The sequence below is a fragment of the Typopeltis vanoorti genome, chromosome 2 (genome assembly GCF_054136105.1).
Source record: "Typopeltis vanoorti isolate ZY-2024b chromosome 2, IOZ_Tvanoo_1.0, whole genome shotgun sequence".
NCBI lineage: Eukaryota > Metazoa > Arthropoda > Arachnida > Uropygi > Thelyphonidae > Typopeltis > Typopeltis vanoorti.
This window is the reverse complement of record NC_143550.1, coordinates 55,173,409-55,196,499: the sequence shown is the minus strand read 5'-3', so window position 1 is coordinate 55,196,499 and position 23,091 is coordinate 55,173,409. Positions and strand designations below refer to the sequence as shown.

The window sequence follows — 23,091 nt, the reverse complement described above, 5'->3', positions numbered from 1 at the left end:
GAGGTCATTTCATTCTTCTGCCTTTAATGACTGTGTATTTTAAAGTGTCTCTGATAATGCCAAACTGAGCTAATGGTTATTTGTAGAAATTATTTGGTATATTTCATCCATATGGATGTTTGGGTGTTTAATAAATATTGGTAATATCTATTGTTCTTTAATTTTATCTTAATTTTTCTTCTGGAGTCATTTATATTCAAACTCATGCTTTTCCAATGTTGATTTCGCATGAATTCAAGAATGTGGCATTTATTTCAACATTCACGCGAAATATTTTAGGGAAAGAAACCTTTTTTTTTTTTTGCCTATTCATCATTTGAATACCTGCTATTCAATATTGTATTTATAAAATAAGCCCTTTGTAGTTTCAGGTCGAAACATTCAGCATGCACTTCTGTTCCTATTATTTGCAATGGTTAAAACAATGCTGGTTAATCAAACACAGATAATCACAACATTACACTATGCTAACATTATAAGGGAAGAAAAAAAATACTTTTCTTAAGTTAACATTACTTGCAAAAGTCCAAATCACATTAAGGTGTCAACATTCTATATACACATATGAGAAAGACTTACAGCCGGGGGTGGAGAATATCTTCCTTGTAGAAATGTATGATCTTCTTGACCAGAAGAATGACCATTCCTGCATTAATAAAAAAATACCTATTGGTATGAAAATAATTTTATTTTAAGCCACCACCTCCCATATACAAAATGCTTGTTGAAAATCCATGACAACATAGATAAGTTTTTTTGGAATTCTTAAATATAAATTATATTTTCTAATCGGATTACTTGAATTCTTTCTAAATTTTGTAAATATTTGAATAAATGAATGAATATTATATTCATTTTTTTCCCTGCACGAAACTATCATGATCACTTCTATTTTCAAATCCAATGTACAAGCTGATCAAAATTAAAGTATCCCTGTTTAAGGCCTTGTGGAGTGCCACTCAGTGATCCAAATGATGTGAAACTTTGCAGAAATACTTTGTACATCATCATGTGCAAGTGGTAACTGAGAAACAATTGTGATATGCGAGAAAAAAAGTTAGTTCTAAAATACACTACTAGGAGCATTGTATGATGTGCCAAATATAAAATGTAATAATTTTTCTGTGTGTGTAAGAAGGAGTAAAGCAAAACAAGCATAAACAACACATTTTTATTATTCACTTTCGTTATGCATTCAAGAGCTGCACTGTTCAATGTGCTGCTCTTCCTTGTAAGCTACAAACTGCATCCTTTGCACAGTGTGTTTAATGGCAGAACACAGCTGATAGGGACTGATGTTGCGCATGTGCTGCATTATGCTGTCTTTCAGTGCTGCCAAGTTATCAGGATGATTCCGATAAACCCTGTCTTTGAATAATCTCCAGTCATAGGGGTCAGATCAGGTGAATGAGGTGACCATGCAATGGAAAACGCATGGCTAATCACTCTGATTTCCATGAAATTTCATGGATTGTATCCATGAAATTTATCCTCCACACATCATTCAATCCATACAAAGAAATTGTATGGATTGAGTGATGTGTGGAGGGCGTCCCATCCTGCATGAAAATGACTGAATCCATGCACTAGCACTGCCGTAGATGTAGCACAACAAAATTGTCTATCATATCACAATATTCCTCGGCAGTAACAGCATATTACAGGACAAAATGGCAAATGTCCTCAAAGAAGAATGGTTCAATGATAAACAAAGCTGTAAGCCTGCACCACACAGTAACTTTGGGTGAATGAAAAGGAATTTGTTGGATTGCATGCAAGTTTTGCAGAGCCCATACCTGGCAATTGTGAGTATTCACAGCTCCATTCAGTGAAAGTGAGCCTCATCTCAACACAAAATCATCTATGTCCATGAAGCATCCAACTCCAATTGAGCAAGGAATGTTAAAGCAAATGTCAGTCAACTTCAAAGTCCTGTGGGCACAACCCGTGTTAGATTTATTCTGAATGGGTAAACATACAGAATCTTCCATAGCATTTTCCAAACAGTTGTGCAAGGCACATCCATGTGTCTTAATACAGCACGTGCACTGCAGAAAATAATGTTGTTATTCAGGACCTGCTCTACAATGGTGGTAGCAAGTTCACTTCTTGTGAACTGATTGGTTTGCGACCACTGCCAGGTGTAACTGCTAATGATCCCATTTCTTCAAAACAACTAATCATTTGTTGCAGAGGACATGGTGGGCCTTGTCAACGTTTGTTCAGGTGATGAAATTCGTGGAGTGCAGCAACAGCATTGCAATTGTTTAGGTAGTACAGCTTCAGGGACAAAGCACGTTAGGGCAAGGTTAGTGCCATCACTGTGGATGGTTTTAACATTGAGAATGAAGGGAAAAATCTGTGTCCTTTTTTAAATTCTCCTGACATCTGCTGAGTTGCATAATATGCAAATTCCATGCATTTGGTGTTTACAACACCACCTGGTGGTTAATTTCAGAATCTTCCCCACTCTCAGATATTGCTTTTGCATGACACCCAACATATTCCTGCAAAGTTTCACAGCATTTGGATCACTGGATGGCATTCCACAAGGTCTTAAACAGGAATACTTTAATTTTTATCACCCTGTATGCTCTTATATTCTGAACAAGCATGAAGATATCACTCTCAGCAATAGCACAGTCAATATATTATTGTTATTTAGGAGGATGAATTACAGATCAAAGAGACAGAAGCAGACCAATGAAATGTTTGAGTTGAGAGCAAAATAGTCTACCTGGCCTAGATATTTATAGTTATTATTATTATTCCAACTCATGGTATTCCAATTTTGAAATAAATGAAACACAAATCCTTAGTATATTCCCATGATTTTTGACTGCCTTAAAGTAAAAATTTGATCCTAATAACCCCTATTTGGTCTGAATCTAGTTTATCCTGCCCCTGAATTTTATTTGCATCTGCTCAATTATGCTGACATAAAATTTAGACATATGTATTTCAATATGAAAAGAAAAGATATGAGAGTAAATGAGTTGTCAGAATTTAAAAAAAGGTAAGGAAGATGGTTTGATGTAAAATCAGGTAAGGGTGCACAATACTTTCACCCTTATTTAAGATCTATATCAATCACATATTATGAAGGAGCATGGTATTAAACTGATATCAAAGCTAAAGATATACAACTCAGCTCTTTATTTCATGCTGACAAATGTTAATATTAATAAATATATCCATTATAAATTTCGTTAAAGAATCTTGAAGACTTGTAGTGGATATATTTAGTAGTATAACAAACATGGTCTGCAACAAGAGCAGAGTCGGATACCTTCAGTTTTGATATCATGTTAATGCCACTTTCCTTCATAATGTGTGATCCATATAGAGATGCTGAATCTGGAATGAAAATCTGCAAACTGAAAACAGGCAGAAGCATGGCAAACATTAACTGCCTTCTCAATGAAGAACCTATTAAAAAAGTGAAATATTTCAGCTATTTAGGCATAATTTTTAGTGAACATAAATTAAATATAGAAACAGACAACAGAATAAGTAAATTCATATGATGATGAACTAGTAAGAAATTTATGTGCATAAGAGAGATTATGCCAAAACATTAAACTAGCAATTTACATAATAAAGATCCCAATTATGATTCTGGATCTAAGAGGTGGATTAGAAATAAAACAGTTCATCAAAGACTAGAGACCACAAACATGAGTTCTGAGAGAAATTAGGAGTGAAAAGATATTAATAGTATAATCATATTAAAAATGAAGATATTAAAAAATATTAATATTATTATTAATATTAAAATATTAATCAGAATGGGAAAGGAAAGTAATAAAACAGGTGTTTGGGGACCAGGGTGGCAGGAAAAAAGATCCAGAGAAAGACCAAGATCTAGGATTGATAGTGTTAGATGACTGAAATATATTTGACAATAATGGTGTTGTGATGAATACCAAGCAAATCTGAAAGAAAGATAAGTGAGTAATTATTTTTTTCCCCCACAAGAGGTTGTTAAGCTGTAGTAATGTGAGCAGACCAAAGTTTTTTGTAATATATTTTATTAATTTTGTATATCTTTTGTATGTTATTTATATTTTTAAAGTACTTAAGTATATTGGAATACCTTATGCCTGCAAATTAACCAACAATGGCAAGACAGAAGAGCTAATAACATCTACCATGAAGAACATAGTATATGTATTTATTATCATTATGGCAAATCAGGACTAGAAGAGTGCAGAATGGTTACACGTTGAGAATTACAAGAAAACCATGATGATACAGAGAAGTCATTAAAATATTAATAAAGCACAGCATCTACAACAGGGGAATATCTAGATTAAAACTTGCAAAACCAAGTTTTAATCTAGATTAAAACTTGCAAAACCAACAATGTTAAAAATATGGATTCTTTTTAAAAATTATTAAAAAAAAAAAAATATATATATATATATATATATATATATATATATACATACTGTATTTTCCGGTGTATAAGATGCACCCAAGAAATTTAATACAATTATCTGGAAAAAACCTAAACTTTAAACCATTTTAATTTTTTCAATGTTGAATCACATATTTATGAAAAGAAATAATTTTGTCTTCATATTCTTTTGCATTTTTTGACTGATTTTTGTTTTTGTACGCATACAAAGTCCACTGCGTTTCATGAAACGGTAACACCATGACGACCACTTTTAAAATCTTCAATGTTACACTCACAGGCTACTTTGACTGCATGTGTACGAATCATTTTTGTTGAAATGGCAATGCCATTTTGCTGATTTTCTTGCACCCATTTCAAAACTTCGGTCTCTAGTTCTGGCCACTTCACAATTTTTCCAAGTTCCGCGCGCTTTTCATTACACAAATTGTACAAAATCTCCTTCTGACCATGCCAAGTTCTAATAATTTTTTCTGTAGGCGGAGATCCAATATGTCATTCAGCTTCCCTATTCCTGTGTTCTTCCGCATATTTTACAACCTGCAATTTGTAACTTGAAGAATACGAATGTCGTTTTTTTCCATCACTAAAATCTACGGGGAAATATCAAACTGAACACAAAATATCTCAACACGTCAACTCAATACTGATAAACATCGGTAACTGATTATTCAGATAAGATATTATGAAACTTGAATAGGGACTCCCCATTCTTAGCCAATGACGCGCTAGAAGTCATGTGAAGGTCATGCATCAATTTGATTGCACCATTAACCGCCTACAAAGATCTTGGAACATAAAAGGGAGTGCGTATGACTTTGAAAAGAGGAAACAATCTTTTCAAGTTACCTTCATTATATAAGATGCACCCCATTTTTAAGATGAATTTTTAAGGTAAAAAAGTGCGTCTTATACACCGGAAAATACGGTAGGTATTATTTCTGGGAAAATTCCCATGTTACTCCTCTAAGTAAATATTATTGTATGGCTATTTAGCCTATATTTGTTTAGGAGTATGACTTTTTTATAATGTCATTGGCTTTTTACTCAAATTTTAGGGCATTGCTTATGTTTTATATGGATAGATATATGAAGAATATATATAGGAAGAAAAACCGGACACACCTTTGTGGGATGTTGCTGGCTGTCTTCTTTTTTAGTGGCATCCCGGTGTATGGAGATATATACATTCATTGTTGAAGGAAGGGATTATGACTGAATGGAAGGGGGGGGAGGGTCAGAAAAGTGGGGTTTGAGAGATGTGGGAGAATTATTGGTGAGGAAGAGGTATGTAAACCTTTTTGAAAAACCAGGGTTTTTTATATTTTTTTAAAATTATTAAAGATGAGCAGAGAATTTGGGATGGGCGTGAACATAGAAATTTCTGGGGAAGGATATTATGGAATAAGATCAGGGGTAACATTCTTCTCCTTCCCCAAAATTTTCTATGTTCATCCCCATCCCAAAGTATTATCTGCCAGCCTTTAATAATTTAAAAAATATAAAAAACCTGGATTTTTCAAAAAAGTTCACATACCTCTTGCCTCACCAATAATTCTTCCATATCTCTCAAACTGCACTTTTCTGATCCCCCTTCTGTTCAGCCATACTTTTTCCCTTCAACAATGAATGTATATCGCCATACGCCAGGATGCACTGAAAAAGAAGACAGCCAGCAACATCCCACAAAGGTATGTCCAGTTTTTCTTCCTATATATATTCTTCATATATCTATCCATATAAAAAATAAGTAATGCCCTAAAATTTGAGTAAAAAGTCAATGACATTATAAAAAAGGGATACTCCTAAACAAAAATAGGCTAAATAGCCATAAAAATAATATATTATATATATCGTTTATAGATTTTTGATTCTTGCTACTACTGTATATGATCAACTTGTGGGAAAACTAAGCATAGAATCATGCACTGTCATATCAATACTGACAAACAATGAGTATGAGTTCGATAACCCTTAGCATTCTCAATTTTTGTTTTGTTAATTTTTAATGAGGACTAATATATCAAATTATTTGTAAATGGTCATAATGAATAGTATTCATGTTAAGTGAATTATCTATTTTCAATAATAAATTCAAGACAGTGAAACCAAAAAAGTAACAAAAATAAAGTAAATAAGATTTCCAATTAAAATGTCATTAATTGAATATTACAGATATTTAAATCACATAAGGAATTAGAGCAGTTTCAAGGTAGCATTAGTAGAATGGCATGACTTATTACACAGAAATCTAAAAAGAGAAGATAGCATGCAAATCTGTTATTAATTTGGTAGACAAATTCTGCAAATGTGGGATTAAATTTAGACAACTTCAGCAAGAAAAATTATTAATAAATAACTGCTTAATATTCTATTGTAAATAGAAGTTCATTCATTTGCTTTTCTATTTAATAATTTATTTTATAGTACATCATTAAAATCAAGCTCTAATTATAATATAATTAGATTCATAAAGGAATGGATTTAAGGTAAATGTTTAAGTAGATAAGCTTTAGTTATATTATTACTGTTAGATAATTTTGAATTATGTGATTTCAAGGAACATGTCTGTCAATAAGTCAAAAGATCCCTATTATGTTTAGCTACATTGAAAACAAAAAGAGATCAAAAATGCAAAGCAAATAAATAATGAAAAATAGTGGATAAAAGATGCATAATTCACTCAATATTGATGTGTCCATACTTAAAAACATAAATAAAAAAAATAATAATAAAGACATTTAAATAAACTAGTATTTTATGCAAGTTATTTAATTAACTTCATTGATAATAGTCAATATGTTTTTTTCATTAATGTATGCAGGTCCAGCTGTGACTATTATTTTGTTCCATCATTATTTTAAACACATGTTGAGTTAAAAATTGATGGAACAAAACTCATTTCATTCATAACAAAATGGATGTGAAGTGCAAGTATTAATATATTACTGCTTTCTTTAGAAAGCAGTAATGCATTATAAAGAGGTTTAAAATATTCTTATTCTAAAGGGTGAGAATTCACATAATTGAGAATGCAGTTATGTTTGTCCATTATAGTCTGATGAAGTAATGACTTGCAGAATTCTTTGAAGAGATGCTCGAATTTGTAGCAGCTGTGATGGAACAGTTTCATATTATCCCATTTAATTCTGTAATCAGTAGATAAAGCATAGCCGACAAGACCCAACTCACCCAACTTGAGAAATTAATGTAATTATGTTTCTTCCTCCCTCCTCCTTTCGTTCTCTAGTTTTCAGATTATCTACATAATCAGCATATCAGGAGTTGTTGTAACGGTCTTGGAGAAAGTAGTCAAGAGAAAAATACAGGAATGGATTGATGAAAATGAGATACTGTACGGGGGACAGCATGGCTTTGTAAAGGGTAGATCATGCCTGAGTAACTTGCTCAAGTTTTATAACAAGGTGATGGCTGAACTGGATAAGGGAAATGGGTTTACAGTGATACTGCTGGACCTGGCAAAGGCATTTGACAGGATACCACATGGAATTCTAATCCGTAAACTACAACATATGGGAATGGACATAGGGTTGGTGAGATGGATAGGTGGGTGGTTGATGGAGAGATATCAAAGAGTGGTTTATTCAGGAGTGGAGTCCAAAAGACGGCCTGTGACTAGTGGGGTGCTGCAGGGTTCTGTTCTTGGACCACTGCTGTTTAATCTGTTCATTAACAATATAGGGAAGGATCTAAGTGGAACAGTTCATTTGTTTGCTGATGATACAAAGTTGGGGAGGGCGATAGTGAATGCAGAAGATGTCAAAGTCTTGCAGGATGACTTAGATAGATTGGAGTTCTGGGCTAAGGAGAATGGATGTCAATTTAATGTGACAAAATGTAAGGTTATGCATTTTGGGGTGAAAAGATTAGCAGCAGTATACCACATGAGTGGAACTGTACTCTAAGAGATTGATGAGGCCAGGGACTTGGGAGTGTTGGTGGATAGGGAGATGAAGTTTAGGGGACACATTGCAAAAGTAGCTAAATCAGCTCATCAACTCACCTGGTTGTTGAAAAATACCTTAACGAGCAGAGACAAGCAAGTTATTGTACCTCTGTACCGAGCCTTGATAAGACCTCATCTTGACTACTGTGCCCAGATTTGGTCACCTCGGTTCCTTCTTGATGGGGAGGAGGAGGTGGAGAGGATCCAGAGGCGAGTGACTAAGATGATAGCAGGTCTATGGAATGAACCATATGAGAACAGGTTGAAGATTTGTGGGTTGCAGAAACTGGTTGATAGGCAGAAAAGGGGAGATATGATTGAGACATTCAAATTGCTAAAAGGATTCTATAAGATTAATTCAGAGGATATTTTTGAGATCAGGACTGGTGGTGGGAGAACTAGGGGACACCTATGGAAGCTGGGCAAGAGTGTGGTTAGCAGTGGTGTTAGAGCTGGGTTCTTTACTTTTAGAGTGGTAAATGAGTGGAATAAGCTGCCAGAGTCTGTTGTGGGTGCTATGACAGTGAGCGAGTTCAAGGCAAGGTATGATAGATACTGTGAGAATGTCGTATAGTTGTGTGGACATGATGTTTAGGGCCTCCCTCGATGAGTCTAAGGACTCCCTGGAGTAGCCCGAAAATAATAATAATAATAATAACTGCTGAAGTAAATAAAGCTGCAGGATTTGGTATACATTTAGATGAACTTTTAAAAAAGAGATGTGTCAAAAGATTTAAACTGAAGGGTAAGATATGTTCTTTATATACAGTTACTTTTTAATCTGTCATGATAGCTGTAACAATCATGTCTGCCCAGAGAGCTAGTCTTGACAATGACTAATTTTAAACAGAGTATATCTACAAGTATGTTTATAGTAGCTCAAAACAACTTTTCGAGTTTTTAAAAAAACTAAAGGAATTTTACATGCATTAAAGTGCAGCTCTAGAAATGAATTAATTGAGGCACACGTTTCACATTCCAATGGTGGAAAGGAAGTAAGAATTTGTGAAGAATTCAAAATGATAAATGATATTAAAAAGTTAGTTGTGGGTTCACATTACCACTAATTGATACATCACTGGCTGTAGCAACAGTATCTGATTAGGGTTTTAGGGGGAATTACAGGCAAAGAAACCAGTACATTATATCCGTTCTTTGGCTAGTATGGATGTTCTACAAATTAAAAAAGAAAAAGTTTTCAGTTCCACCAATACAGCCACTCAGGACTTGCTGGCCATGCATTCGACACCCACCACAGAATATGCTGGAAGAAGGCCACTTTATTACACCACAATAAGTACAAAAGATTATTCCCTGAATGAACCTCAGTTCTGAAAAACTTCCCAAACCTCAACAAATTTGGGTGCATGAGAATGTCCCAAATTTGGGAAGCATACATTCTAAGGTTGTCAGCCCAACAGCCACGAAAACCCAATTTAGCCTGCTAGGGGGCACCTTTTAGGACTCTAGGACCGACTTCAGTTGCCTTTCTTCAGCCTCATTTGCTTAGTGTGAGTGCCTGCATGCACATATCATTGTTTTGTGATCCCTGAAGATGGCAATGTAACATTGCCGAAATATAGGTAGTTATTCAAGTTTTTATAATTAATAATTTAGTTTACTTTGTCATTTCCTAAAAAATTAGAAGTATGTCTAACCAATGTATAAGCTTATCTACAAGAAATCATTAACTCCTAAGAAGAAGAACCCAGGGAAAAGTAAAACATTTCAGCTATTTTTTAGTGAAGATGACAAATTAAACAGGAAAAACAGACAACAGAATAAGCACAGTATATGGTCAGAAGTCATCTAAATAGATTTATATGGAAACACTATAACACTAACACTATAAACTAGCAACATACAAGAGTGTTCAAACCAATTTTAATTTATGGATCTGAAAGTTGGGTTTGGAATAAAAACACTTGATCAGAGACTGGAGACTACAGATATGAGATTTCTAAGAAAGATTAGGGCAGTGAACTGATGACATCAAGCAGTATTATATTAAAAACGAGGATATTACGAAAGTACATGACATTGTTAGCATTCAGGAATGTGTTGGCAGAACTAATATCAGGTGGTACGGCCACTTAAACAAAATGAAAGAGGGAAGGATAGGAAAACAAGTGTTCTTTGCTTTGATGGCAGGAAAAAGACCCAGAGGAACACCAAGATTTAGGTGGATTAATACAGTAACAAATGCCTTATAAGACAGAAATATAAGATCTGATAGTATTGGAGTCTTGACAGATAACAGATTAATTTGGAGGCAAATTGATAGTTGAATTACAAATGGAAGTTAGTAATGATGTATCTCTTTCTTGTATAGCACAATATCCTGTGCTCACTCTGAGGGTACGTGTCAGGAATTTGATAATGATGATATTTGTTTTTTTCAGGATAACTCAACCTGGAACTTCAAATTACTATTTGAAATATTTGGAAGAAGAAGAAATGTTTTGTTCAATCCGTATCTTATCTCCACCCTTTTTATTTTTATTATTATTTTCTTCTTTCAAACTGATCAAGATCTACAACTATGATAAAATTTTCTTTATTCATGCAAGAACTAAGTTCAGATGTGCAAAAGAATCACAAGAAGCTTAATGTTTCTTTATTCTTAAATTTAACCCGAAGCATACAATTCTTTCTTATTAATTTTACCTATGCAATAATTATGTTTACACTTGTAAGAGCATCACAGGAAGCACTGCAAATGATGGTAGATAGGATTTCTATCTACCATTATTTATTGGACATCCAAATATTCAGGGGCATGCATCCATATCAATTCTTATACATAGAGATAAGCTTAAGTGCTGTTGATTATTCATAACTGCTTCACAGTGTGAATATAACCAGAAGAAAAAAATATGTATTTATTGAACTTCCTAATTAACATCATCAGAGCACACAATTAGAATGTTGTAGAAACAATTCAAATTATATGATGATATTATGATATCTGGTAGGAAACAAATGCCCTAACAAGGTCTCCTCTAGGATCTGGATAATAATAAAGTTAATTCAGAGACTGCCAGCCTAAATGCTGTTTCCCAGATCTTTGGTAAATTAATGCAGTCATACTTGAGATCCAGGTCAGAGGAGTATATGAAGTTCCTTGCGCTGCAATTTAGTCTACTTTGGCGAGCCTAGCACATCTGTTAACATCTGACTTGAAATATACCAAAACTACAACTGCAATCATCTGTATGGTAAGTCAGGACTGGCAGACCATGCTCTAGATATTTCTTCATACAGGATTAAATGTAAAAAGACACCTGTGCTACACAGCAGTCACTATAAGTCTCAGAGACTATTTTAAGAATCTGCATCAGCTATGAAGCACCTCACCCCCAACCTCAACAAGTATGGTTGCATTAATTTACAATAAATTAATTTGATCTGGAAAACAGTAATTCTGAGACCAAATATAGCATGATTTCTCCAAATTAACTTTAAGGTCATACAAAGTTTGCGGCTGAAAGTATCTTCAGGACTGGGGTAAAGTGGTACAACACCGGGCGACTCCTTGCAAAGGTGGAGTAAGCTACCAACACTCCTATCTAGTATCTCCCATAATGCAAAACACATCTTGCGGATATGTTGAACTTACGGCCCTTCCCTTAATGCATAACATTATACATATCTGCAAGGAGATGTGTTTTGCATTATGGGAGATACTGAAATAGGAGTGTTGGTAGCTTACTCCACCTTTGCAAGGAGTCGCCTGGTGTTGTACCACTTTACCCCAGTCCTGAAGATACTTTCAGACGCAAACTTTGTTTGCACACACACTTGGATAAAGGATTAAACTAAATTTATTATAGTCTGACCAAGTGAAAAATAAACTTTCAACAATAAGGTCATACAGCTCCTAGAGGACACCTTTGGTTACAATTTGAAATACTTTCTACAGCAGAAGGGAAGTAAGTCGGATGTTGTGTGCTTGTCACAGTTGCAATTTATTTGTCTCTTGGTGTCGTTTATATCATAAAGTACTATTATGAATAACCAACACCATCTAAGCCTAAGTAAATTAAGATTACTTTGAAGTGGTCCAGATTTCATACAAAGCAAGACTATGAACATATTTTCTGAAAACTGAATTCTTTGCAATGCAACAGGCATTATCAGCCCTTGTTAGGGCTGATAATGATAATTCCGCTGCTCTGATGTTCTCATCAAAATTAGCTAATCATACAAAAGACAGATCTTTTGTATGTTCTCTACTACCTTCCCCAACAATGCTGTCAGCTAAATGGATGCACATATCAAAATTCATCTAATTTTAAATCTACAAGCCTTATTTGGTATAATATTTCTGACTTTAGTCCTTATAGTTATCACATCAAGGGATAGATCTGCCTATTCTGATCAGCAGAGATCAAGTTATGCAAATCTAATTAAATTAAATTATTGGACCAAGTACAATATTGGGATACATCCATGCTGCTAAATAATGAATTTATCATGTTCATTCTTTTCATATCTATCATCTTCTCAAGATACACAAAGAAGGATGTCCATTATGTCCTTGCTAAATATTTTTTGGTCTCCTTCAAGATGTTAATGGCTACTGTAGTTCTTATATTAAAATCAGCACTGATTTCAATGCTGAAGATCACATTTCAACTGAAGATCACATTTTCTGAACAATAAAACAAATGATTTCTTTTGATGTAGTTTCCCTATTCATCAATATACCATTTCATTACAAGCTGATTTTCTCTGAGGATACTGTTAACTTGTTCAGGTTTGCCATCAATGAACACTATTTCAGCAAAAGAATTTATACAAACAACCTGGACAAACAGCCACATGTATAGTGCTTTCTCACCAGCTTTGGCAGACATTTTTATGAAACATCATTTATATCATTTTCATACAGCTGACTCACTATAGTAAACACTGCTATAATAAACTTGCTCGCTCTACAAACAAATGGAAAGTCTCAATCAAAGCCCTACCAGGTAAAAAAGCAATGTACAAAAAAATTCACTATAGCAATCTAGATATTCCAGTTATCCAGCAAGTTTGCTATAGTGAGAGTTCACGCTATCTAGTTTCACTTTGTATATTATACATTCAGTTAGGTCACACTCAGCAATTTCTAGCAACTCCATGTACTCCCATATTAAGTTCAATACCAAACATGAATCTAACAACAGCCTTCCCTTTCCAGACACATTCTAAAGGCTACATTTGATATTCAATTTACTGTATCAATCTTCCATTAAAGAAAACCCCAAGCAAAAACTCTTTTACTGGCAGATACATCACTCCCTACTTACATCATCATCCACCACAGAAGATAGGTATTATCAATACTCTTATACATCCAGCTCACTCCATCTGTTTTATTGATTCCTTTCTGTGGAAGAATTAAAGTAAAAATCACCACGACTGCTAATGGATGTAACCAAGTCTCATCCAGAAAATTATGCAAGTTTAATTTATGCCTGCCTTCAAACCATTTTGGAAAAAGTCCTTTGTTTTTCCTGTTTTTTAAACATTTGGGCTGGTGTATGCCAATACATAAACTTTGTGTAAAAAAACTTTGAATGAAAGTTTGTGTAAAAACCCCTACAGTATTGGTTTATCTTCGGCACTGGTCAGAGAGCTGTTTTTAGGCTACTTATCTTCAGATTTTGATTACCCATTTTGTAGATGGCAGCTCCCTCTTCCCCAATTCAATGAACAGAACAAAGCAATATGAATTCTAATAAATCTTTAAAGGAAAGAAAAGCACTTACCTTATAAGAAGTTTGTTGCTGTGAGAGAAGATATGAAAGCAAATAAATAGATATAAAAGATACAAATGCGACTGACTTTAGTGAATCAGTAGTTGACAAGCTGTGGTAGAGTTTGTACCTGTTTGTTGCTTTTGACAGAAAACCAGGGAACAGAATTTAGAACAGTGTATTAACATCAAGTTTTGTGCAAGTCAAGCAAAAGCACAAGCCTAGACATATAATGTGGTTTATGGTGATGATGCCAAGAAAAAAAAAAAAGAAAGAGTCTAGCTTATTTGAATGACATACAAGGCTTAAAGGGGACAGGAAGACCTGACAAAGAATGAACTGAGTGACTACAAACTCATCGAACATATAAAAATGTGGAAAGAGGGTGGCAATTAGTTCATATCTGACAGATAATTAAGTGTATGATTGATGGCAGAAGAATTAAATTTAGATAGAGAAACCATGAAGATGTTATACTTCTGATTAAATCCAGTACAAGTCTGCAAAAGATTCCCTAACTAACTGAATAACTGTTGTGATAAATTTGGTATGAAAATCAGCATAAAAAGACAAAGACAAGAAAACAAGCAGAAACAGTGAAAACATCAACTGTATCATGAATGGTGAACTTACAGAACAAGTAAAACATTTCAGCTATTTAGGCACAATTTTTAGTGAAGATGATAAATTAAATATGGAAACAGACAACAGAATTAGTAAAGCTGGTATGGTAGTAAGTTAGCTGAATAAATTTATATAGAATAAGAAAGAAATTAGTCAAAACACTAAATTAGCTGTATACAAGATGGTGTTCAAACCAATTTGAACTTATGGATCTGAGACTTGGATTAGAAATAAAACACTTGATCAAAGACTGGAGACCACTGATATGAGAGTTCTGAGAAAAATTAGTGGAGTGAACAGATGGCATCAATGGCAGTATCGTATCAAAAATGAGGATATCAGGAAAGGACTTTTCATTGTTAGCATTTAGGAATGTGTTAGTAGAGCTAATCTCAGGTGCTATGGTTACTTTAACACAATGAGAAAGGAAAGATTAGAAAAACAAGTGTTCTTTGCCAGGTTGGCAGGGAAAAGACTCAGAGGAAGACCAAGATGTAGATGGATTGATATAGCAAAAAGCTGTCTTTGTTTATTTGAGACAAGAAATGAAGCACTCAAGATTATCTCTCTGAGGAAATCGCTCATAAATGGTCAGTTGCTTTAAGGCACAGGAATAAAAGACAGAAATATAAGATCTAATAATATTGGAATCTTGACAGATAACAGATTAATTTAGAGGAAAATTGTCAATCAGAAGTTAATAATGGTGTAAATTTTTCATGTAGTACTGTCATAATTATGCAGAACACCCCCTGAGGTACATATCAGGAATTTAATGATGATGATGATAGGAAAATCATAAGGAAGATATTAATGGATGAGTTGGAAATGAGAAAAATTTCTGTAAAGATACTTCTGCAAATTCTGAGTGAAAATAAAAATCAGCAGCAGCTTGATATTTGTTCTGATCTTTCTTTATGGTTGACTGATTTTCACAGTTATTACTTGAATTTTGTGCTTTTAGTATGACTGAAACAGAATGCCAAAGAATGCAATGGAAAACATCTTCACCAAGCCCAAAAAAGGTGCAAATGTCATGTTCACAGATCGAGACAATGCTTCCCCCCCACATAATTCATTTTGAATTCATTAAACAAGGACAAACAGTGAAAAAGCATTGTTATTTAGAAGTGCTGGACAAGGTCCCTGTACATGACATAGTAGTTGCCTGTGAGTTTCCAGCTATAAAAATCAATCACAAAAGTGAACCATTCTTTGTATTCACCAGACTTAGCCCCTTGCTACTTTTGTCTGTTTCCAAAACTGAAGAATGCCATGAAAGGACACAGATTTTCTGACATCCAGTGTCCTATGGTGATAGTAACGGAACACATTTCAGAAGATGAGTTCCAGAAACATTTTGAACAATGACATCTTCATCTAAGTGCAATGCTACACAATAATAAAGGGGATTACTTTGAAGCAAATGCAGTTTTGACATAAGCATTCAGGGAATTTAATTGTCACATCTTGTATCCTATACTCACGTGCATCTACCAGATATGCATATTGTGCAATTCACTGCTCCACAGAATATGTCACTACTGAAGGGCCCATTGTTTTTATTTCTCTGCCCCATAATTATCATCATAACCACAACCAATTAGCCAAAGAAAAACCTATGGTAGAAACTTCCGAATAGTTGTTAGTCCCACAATTGTCAATGTTAGATTCTGCTTCCTGGAATACAGTTTCTGTGATTGCGTGCAGTTCTCTTGTTGCATTTTCCTGAATCTTCTCTATTCTTTTGACAGTCTTACTGCTCTCAGTTCTATACAACATCTTGGTTGAATGTGTCAGAACATCTCTCAATTGATGAAAAATCTGTCAGTACCAACAGTTTAAATTTTAGATTTAATCTCAAAGTGGCAGAAAGCAGAATCTAACTTCAGTTTTCTTCACTTTACAATGTTTTTTAACAACTGATTTTTGAATAAGCCATCTGCAATTTATAAGCCATCTTTTTCTTTCCCAATCTCATCACGCTTCAAATTGCTTATCCTATATTTGTAGGGCATTTATTTCCATCATTGCACTGATATCTGTACATCATGCTTACTTTGCCCTGAGTTGAAAGTTGAAATGAGTACTAATACATGTTAAAGGATAGTGTTTGCATGTGTATGAGTGTGTGAGCGCATACATGCATGCATGCGTACACACACACACACACACACACACACACACACACACACACACACACACACACACACACACACACACACACACACACACACACAGAGAAAGGGGGGGAGGGATGGTAGTTTGCAGTTTACTGCCACAAGGACAGCAAAGGTAATACTGCACCATTACAATGTTTAATCTTTAAAGGTACCCATGACATAACTATAAAACAACACAAATGATACAATACCCACAGTAATATATTTTAATGAAAAGTACAAATATTTTGCACTGAAAATAACAGTACATCATCGGTGTGTGGAAATAACAAACAAATCAAAGAACAGGAATACAAGGTACATATAATAGTCAGCTTACCAATTAAAAATAGTTGCCACGTGCTAGAAACTAATATTAATATCAGTTTCTTTAATTAATATTAATTTCTAACATGCAAGAGCTGCTTTTAATTGGTAAGTTGATTGTTGTAATACTTTGTATTCCCATTATTTTCAGTACAAAATGTTTGTACTCTTCATTAAAGTTTATTACTGTAGTTATCATGTAATTTTTGTTGTTTTATTACGTTTACAGCTAGACAAAGTAATAATAAATTAATCAATAAATAGGAAGTAGCTAAATACAAGGCATGTTCAAAAGACTGAACTTTTGCTATAAAGACTTTATTGCTCGTTTTACAACATTTTAAGCGCTGTCCCCCTCTACTGGCAATACACCATTCCCAATGTTGGAATGCATCCTGGAATACAGTTTCTGTGATTGCGTGCAGTTCTCTTATCACATTTTCCTGAATCTTCTCTATGATTTAGAGATGACGTCCTTTCAAAGTGGTTTTAAGTTTGGGAAACAGGAAAAAGTCTGCTGGGGCTAAGTCCAGAGAATCGGGTGGATTGGACACAACAGATGTCTGATGTTTTGTCATATAACTGCAGATGAGGAGCAACACGTGAGATGGCACATTGTCATGGTGCAACATCCAAGTCTGGTTTCCCACCAACTAAGGCCGCTTCCTGAGTACAGCATTGCTCAAACATGCTGAAACTTCCTGGTACAACTCTTTACCATCTGACCATGTTGTACAAATTCATAATAGACAATGCCTTCCCAATCAAAAAACACAACCAACATCACCTTGATCTTTGACAAAATCATCCATCGACGCTTAAACCACTCATAGCACTGCATTTGACTCATATAGTCTTCCCCCATATGCTTCATTAAGCAATTGAAATGTCTCTGTAAAATTTTTGCCAAGCTTGCAGTAAAATTTCACACACAAACGTTGTTCTTTAAGCTCTTTCATTGTCACTTTGTAACTAATCTGACGAAAAGCTTGTGCATATACTCACTTCAGCAGATGTAACTCGACGACTAATGCTCATAGCAGAACGGGTCAAGTGGCAGTTTTGTCAAAACCTGCTGCTAGGTGTGCTCAGTAGCCACAGCACACTCTCTGTGCTGGTTGGCACTATTTAAAAAAGTTCCATCTTTTTTTGAACACTCCTTGTATGTGAATAAATGTTTCGTAAAAGAACACAAATTAAAAAAAATAAATCAATGCAATATCTACATGTAATTTACATTTAGGATCAAACACATTTGTATAAATTATTTTTATTTTATTTATTTATTTTTTTTTTTAAAGGACAAACTTCATGCAATTTGAGTGAGAAGATCAGCAGGGTGGGGGGGAGGGGGAGGTCATCAAAATTAACCATGCTTTTATGCAACCACCAAACATCAGTACAGATTTAAGATTAGCAAAATTACTAACTCGATATCAAATCATAACAATGTTCTATAGCTTAAAAGCATACATTAAAGTATTTAATGTATGCTTTTGAGCTATAGAACATTGCCTATTAATATAATTTGGAAAATTTTTATCCTCTTCAACTTAAAAAAAAAATGAAAAATGCAGTCTAGTAATACATCTTAAAAGATTGCTAATCAAATAAATGACAACTGCAAATGAAAAACACCATAATGCAGATAATAAAGTATAAGATGAAAATAGACATGCAGCACTTCACTGCCTGAAAAGAGTGCTTCAAACTAAAAATACACAAAGAAAGAAAGAAAAGTGCTCACGGCGAGGCAGTGAAGTGAGGGGTCTGGGGAGGGGTGTGGCTATAACGAGGACGAAATCCAGTACTGCCATACGTGTCACGGCTCCTTCTTGGGTTAGATGTTGTTGATGTAGGGCGTGGCAAGAAAGGATCTTCCTCATCAATATGTTCTGGCTGTGGTCTGAAATAAAATGATTTATTAATCAATACAATTAATATCAAAAGCAAAGAATTTTTTTAGATACTTCTTTTAATTTTTAATAGAAAGTGTGTAGAGAGGACTGTTTTTTAATCTTTGCAATAGCTGCTATATAAAATAATTATAAAAAAAATTATGCTTTGGAATTCTAGCTTAGGGATGGAAGGGGTGGTGAAGCATGATACATAGCCTCTCCCAATCAAATGCCAACCTCGCCTTCTCGTGGTCCATCCTGTTCTAAAAGTACAAACAAGACACTGGCAACCGAGTATGGGCGGTATAACTAACATCCTAACAGAGTAAATGGTGTTAGATCTGCCTGTCCAGAGGTGTTAGGTAGCAGCCCTACCACTGGACTTATCCAGCGACAGGTTAGTAACCTGCCCTGGGGAAATTCAAAATACTTTCAAGTCTAATGCAAAGAAAAGCCGGACAAACTATCAGGGAAAAGACCACAATTCAGGAAACGGTAAACGAAATGGGAAAAAGGAACACATAATGAAGATTGCAACATGGAATGTGAGAAACATTGCACACAAAGAAGAAGAACATGATAAACAACTAAACCAAACTAACATAAAGATATGTATAGTAACAGAAACAAAGAAAAAACAAAAAGGTACAAAAGAAACAAACAACTATATACAAATCTACAGTGGGGTAAAAAAAGAAGAAAGAGCAAAAGCAAGTAATATGATTATGGTATATAAATCTCTAAAGAACAATATTGTATATTATAACTATTTGAAGACTAATAGAAATTAGTTAGAAATTAGATAGAAAACATTAAGAGGTCACATAACAATAATTGATGCATATGCATCAGAAGAGGGGAAAAGAAGAAGACAGTAATATATTTTATAAAAAATTATAGAATGCAACAGAAAAAACAAACAAAACTGACTATTTACTACTAGCAGGAGATTTAAATGCCAGAATAGGAAACAAAAAATACAAAAATAGGTAAATTTGGCAAAGATACATGTAATCAAAATGGTCACAGACTGCAAGATTTTGTAATTTATAATTATACGAGAATAATGAATTTGGGGTTAAAGCACAAGAAAATATATAAATATAGATGGTCAGCCAGAGGATGCAAATCAGTAATTGACTACATTATCACAAATTTTAAATTAGTGGAGTTAATTTTAGACATAAGAGCATATCGAGGCTTTGAATTAAACTCTGATCATTATATGGTATCAGCAAAAATTGAAACCAAAGTGGCTAAAAATACATAAAATTGAAAATTCTTATCAACTAAGTTACAAAATTTCTTCATTACAGGATCCCCATGTTAGACAACAATATCAAAAATGCACAAACTTAAACACAGAAACTATACATGAATCAAGTGACAAAGAAGAGGAACGGGAAAATTTGAAACAAATTCTCACAAAAGCAGCAACAGTAAGCTTAGGAATAAAGTGCAAATAGATTAAAAAACGAAGACTACGACAAAGGAACAAAGAAATAGAAAATATAACAAAAACAGAAAAGGACAGTTACCAGAAATGGCTAAATTCCAAAAGAATAGAAGCAGAAATAGAGTATAAAAGAAACAGTGCAATTGCAAAACGAGAAAGATGTAGCAATTTCATAACAGAACTAGAAAAGGATATATTTAAACCACAACCCAAAACCTATAAAGTAATAAAATACATGAACAAAGAAATAAAAGAAAAGACAAAAAATAGATATAGAAAAATGGATGACCTATTTCCAAAATCTCTGGACAGACGAAAACAATGAAATAAAATTTTATAAAACAAAGAATGACCAAACAGAAAATATCATGATGTTAGAACTGAAAAATACAATAAAAAGATGAAAAATAGGAAAACATCAAAAGAAGATAATATAAATATGGAACTATACAAAAATGCAGGTGAAAAATTTAATGAAAGACTTCTGAAATTTTTTAATATGGTTTGGATATCTGGAAAAACTCCTAACTCTTGGAAAAAAGCACTGGTTATCCTGATCTATAAAAAAAGAGAAATAAAGACGATTGCAATAACTATAGGGGAATTAATCTGCTAATTACAGGATATAAAATATATGCAGGAATACTAAAAGAGAAGCTAAAACAGTACTGTAGAGGACAAACTACTAGAAGAACAAAATGATTTCCAAAAAAGGACGATCCTACTTAGATCCAATTTTTACTCTAAAATTATTACTATTATTACGGGCAACTCCAGGGAGTCATTAGACTCATCGAGGGAGGCCCCAAATCATATTCATCACAACTATTCAACATTCATACAGTATCTATCATACCTCGCCTTAAACTCATTCACTGTCACAGCATTCACCACAGACTCAGGGAGCGCATTCCACTCATTCACTACTCTAAAAGTAAAGAACCCAGCTCTTACACCTTTACTAACCACACTTTTGCCCAGTTTCCATGGATGTCCCCTAGTCCTCCCACAACCAGCCCTGTTCTCAAAAATATCTTCTGAATTAATTTTATAGAAATCCTTCAGTAATTTGAATGTCTCAATCATATCTCCCCTCCTCCGCCTATCAACCAATTTTTGCAACCCACAAATCCTCAACCTGTTCTCATAAGGTTCGTTCCACAGACCTGCTATCATCTTGGTCACTCACCTCTGAATCCTCTCCACCTCCTCCCCATCAAGAAGAAACCTAGGTGACCAAATCTGGGCACAGTAGTCGAGATGGGGTCTTATCAAGGCTCGATACAGAGGAACAATAACCTGCTTGTCTCTGCTTGTCAACGTATTCTTCAGCAACCAAGTGATTTGATGAGCTGATTTGGCCACTTTTGCAATGTGTCCCCTAAATTTCAATTCCTTATCCACCAACACTCCTAAATCTCGTGCCTCATCAATTTCTTGGAGCACAGTTCCGCCAATCTTTTCACCCCAAAATGCATAACCTTACATTTTGCCACATTAAATTGACATCCATTCTCCTCAGCCCAGACCTCCAATCTATCCAAATCATCCTGCAAAATTCTGACGTCATCTGCATTCACTATTGCCCTCCCTAACTTCGCATCATCCGCAAACAAATGAACTGTTCCGCTCAGATCCTTTCCTATATCATTAATGAACAAATTAAACAGCAGTGGTCCAAGAACAGATCCTTGTGGCACACCACTAGTCACAGGCCGTCTTGTGGACTCTACACCTCAGTAAACCACTCTCTGATATCTCTCTCTGTCAACCACCCTCCTATCCATCTCGCCAACCCTATGTCCATCTCCATATGCTGCAATTTACTGATTAGAATTCCATGTGGTATCCTGTCAAAGGCCTTAGCAAGGTCCAGTAGAATCACTGTAAACCCATTACTCTTATCCAGTTCAGCCGTCGCTGTGTTATAATACGTGAGCAAGTTACTGAGGCATGACCTACCCTTCACAAAACCATGCTGTCCCCGATACAGTATCCTATTTTCTTCTATCCAAACTTGTATTTTCCTCTTGACTATTTTCTCTAAGACCTTGATAATGATTCCTGTTATGCTGATTGGCCGGTAATTTTCAACAGCAGCCTTGGAACCACCTTTGTGCAGCGGAACTATTTTCCCCTCTTTCCACCCCCTTGGGACTGACCCAGACCCGAGGCTCAAGTTAAACAAAATGGTCAAGGGCACTGACAGTTCTTTGGCCGCTTCACGTACGACACGAGCTGGTATACCATCCAATCCCACAGATGTATTGACATTGAGGTTCTGTAATAGACTAGTTACCTGTACTTCATTCATCACAATTCCAGTATAAGCTGTTGGTTCTTCCATTCCTGCAAAGTCACCACCCGGATGATATACTCTTGCAAAGTGCTCGCTCAGTAATTCCACAATATCAACTGATTCGGTTACCTCCCTACCCTCAGCATTCTACCATGAGCATTTTTCCTTTTACTTGCAACATATTGAAAAAA

General features: G+C 34.7%; 1 protein-coding gene across 3 annotated transcripts in view; it reads right to left on the bottom strand.

Annotated features, from left to right (window-relative positions):
* Positions 1 to 23,091, bottom strand: part of LOC150109024 (protein tweety-like) — a 322,889-nt gene that overhangs the window by 67,189 nt on the left and 232,609 nt on the right. For all 3 annotated transcript variants that reach the window (XM_090411409.1, XM_090411402.1, XM_090411414.1), the window contains exons 13-14: positions 18,995 to 19,153; positions 580 to 646 (exon numbers count right to left, since the gene is read on the bottom strand). In XM_090411409.1, the coding sequence (XP_090267535.1) occupies positions 580 to 646; positions 18,995 to 19,153 (226 nt within the window). The remainder of the gene's footprint in view (positions 1 to 579; positions 647 to 18,994; positions 19,154 to 23,091) is intronic.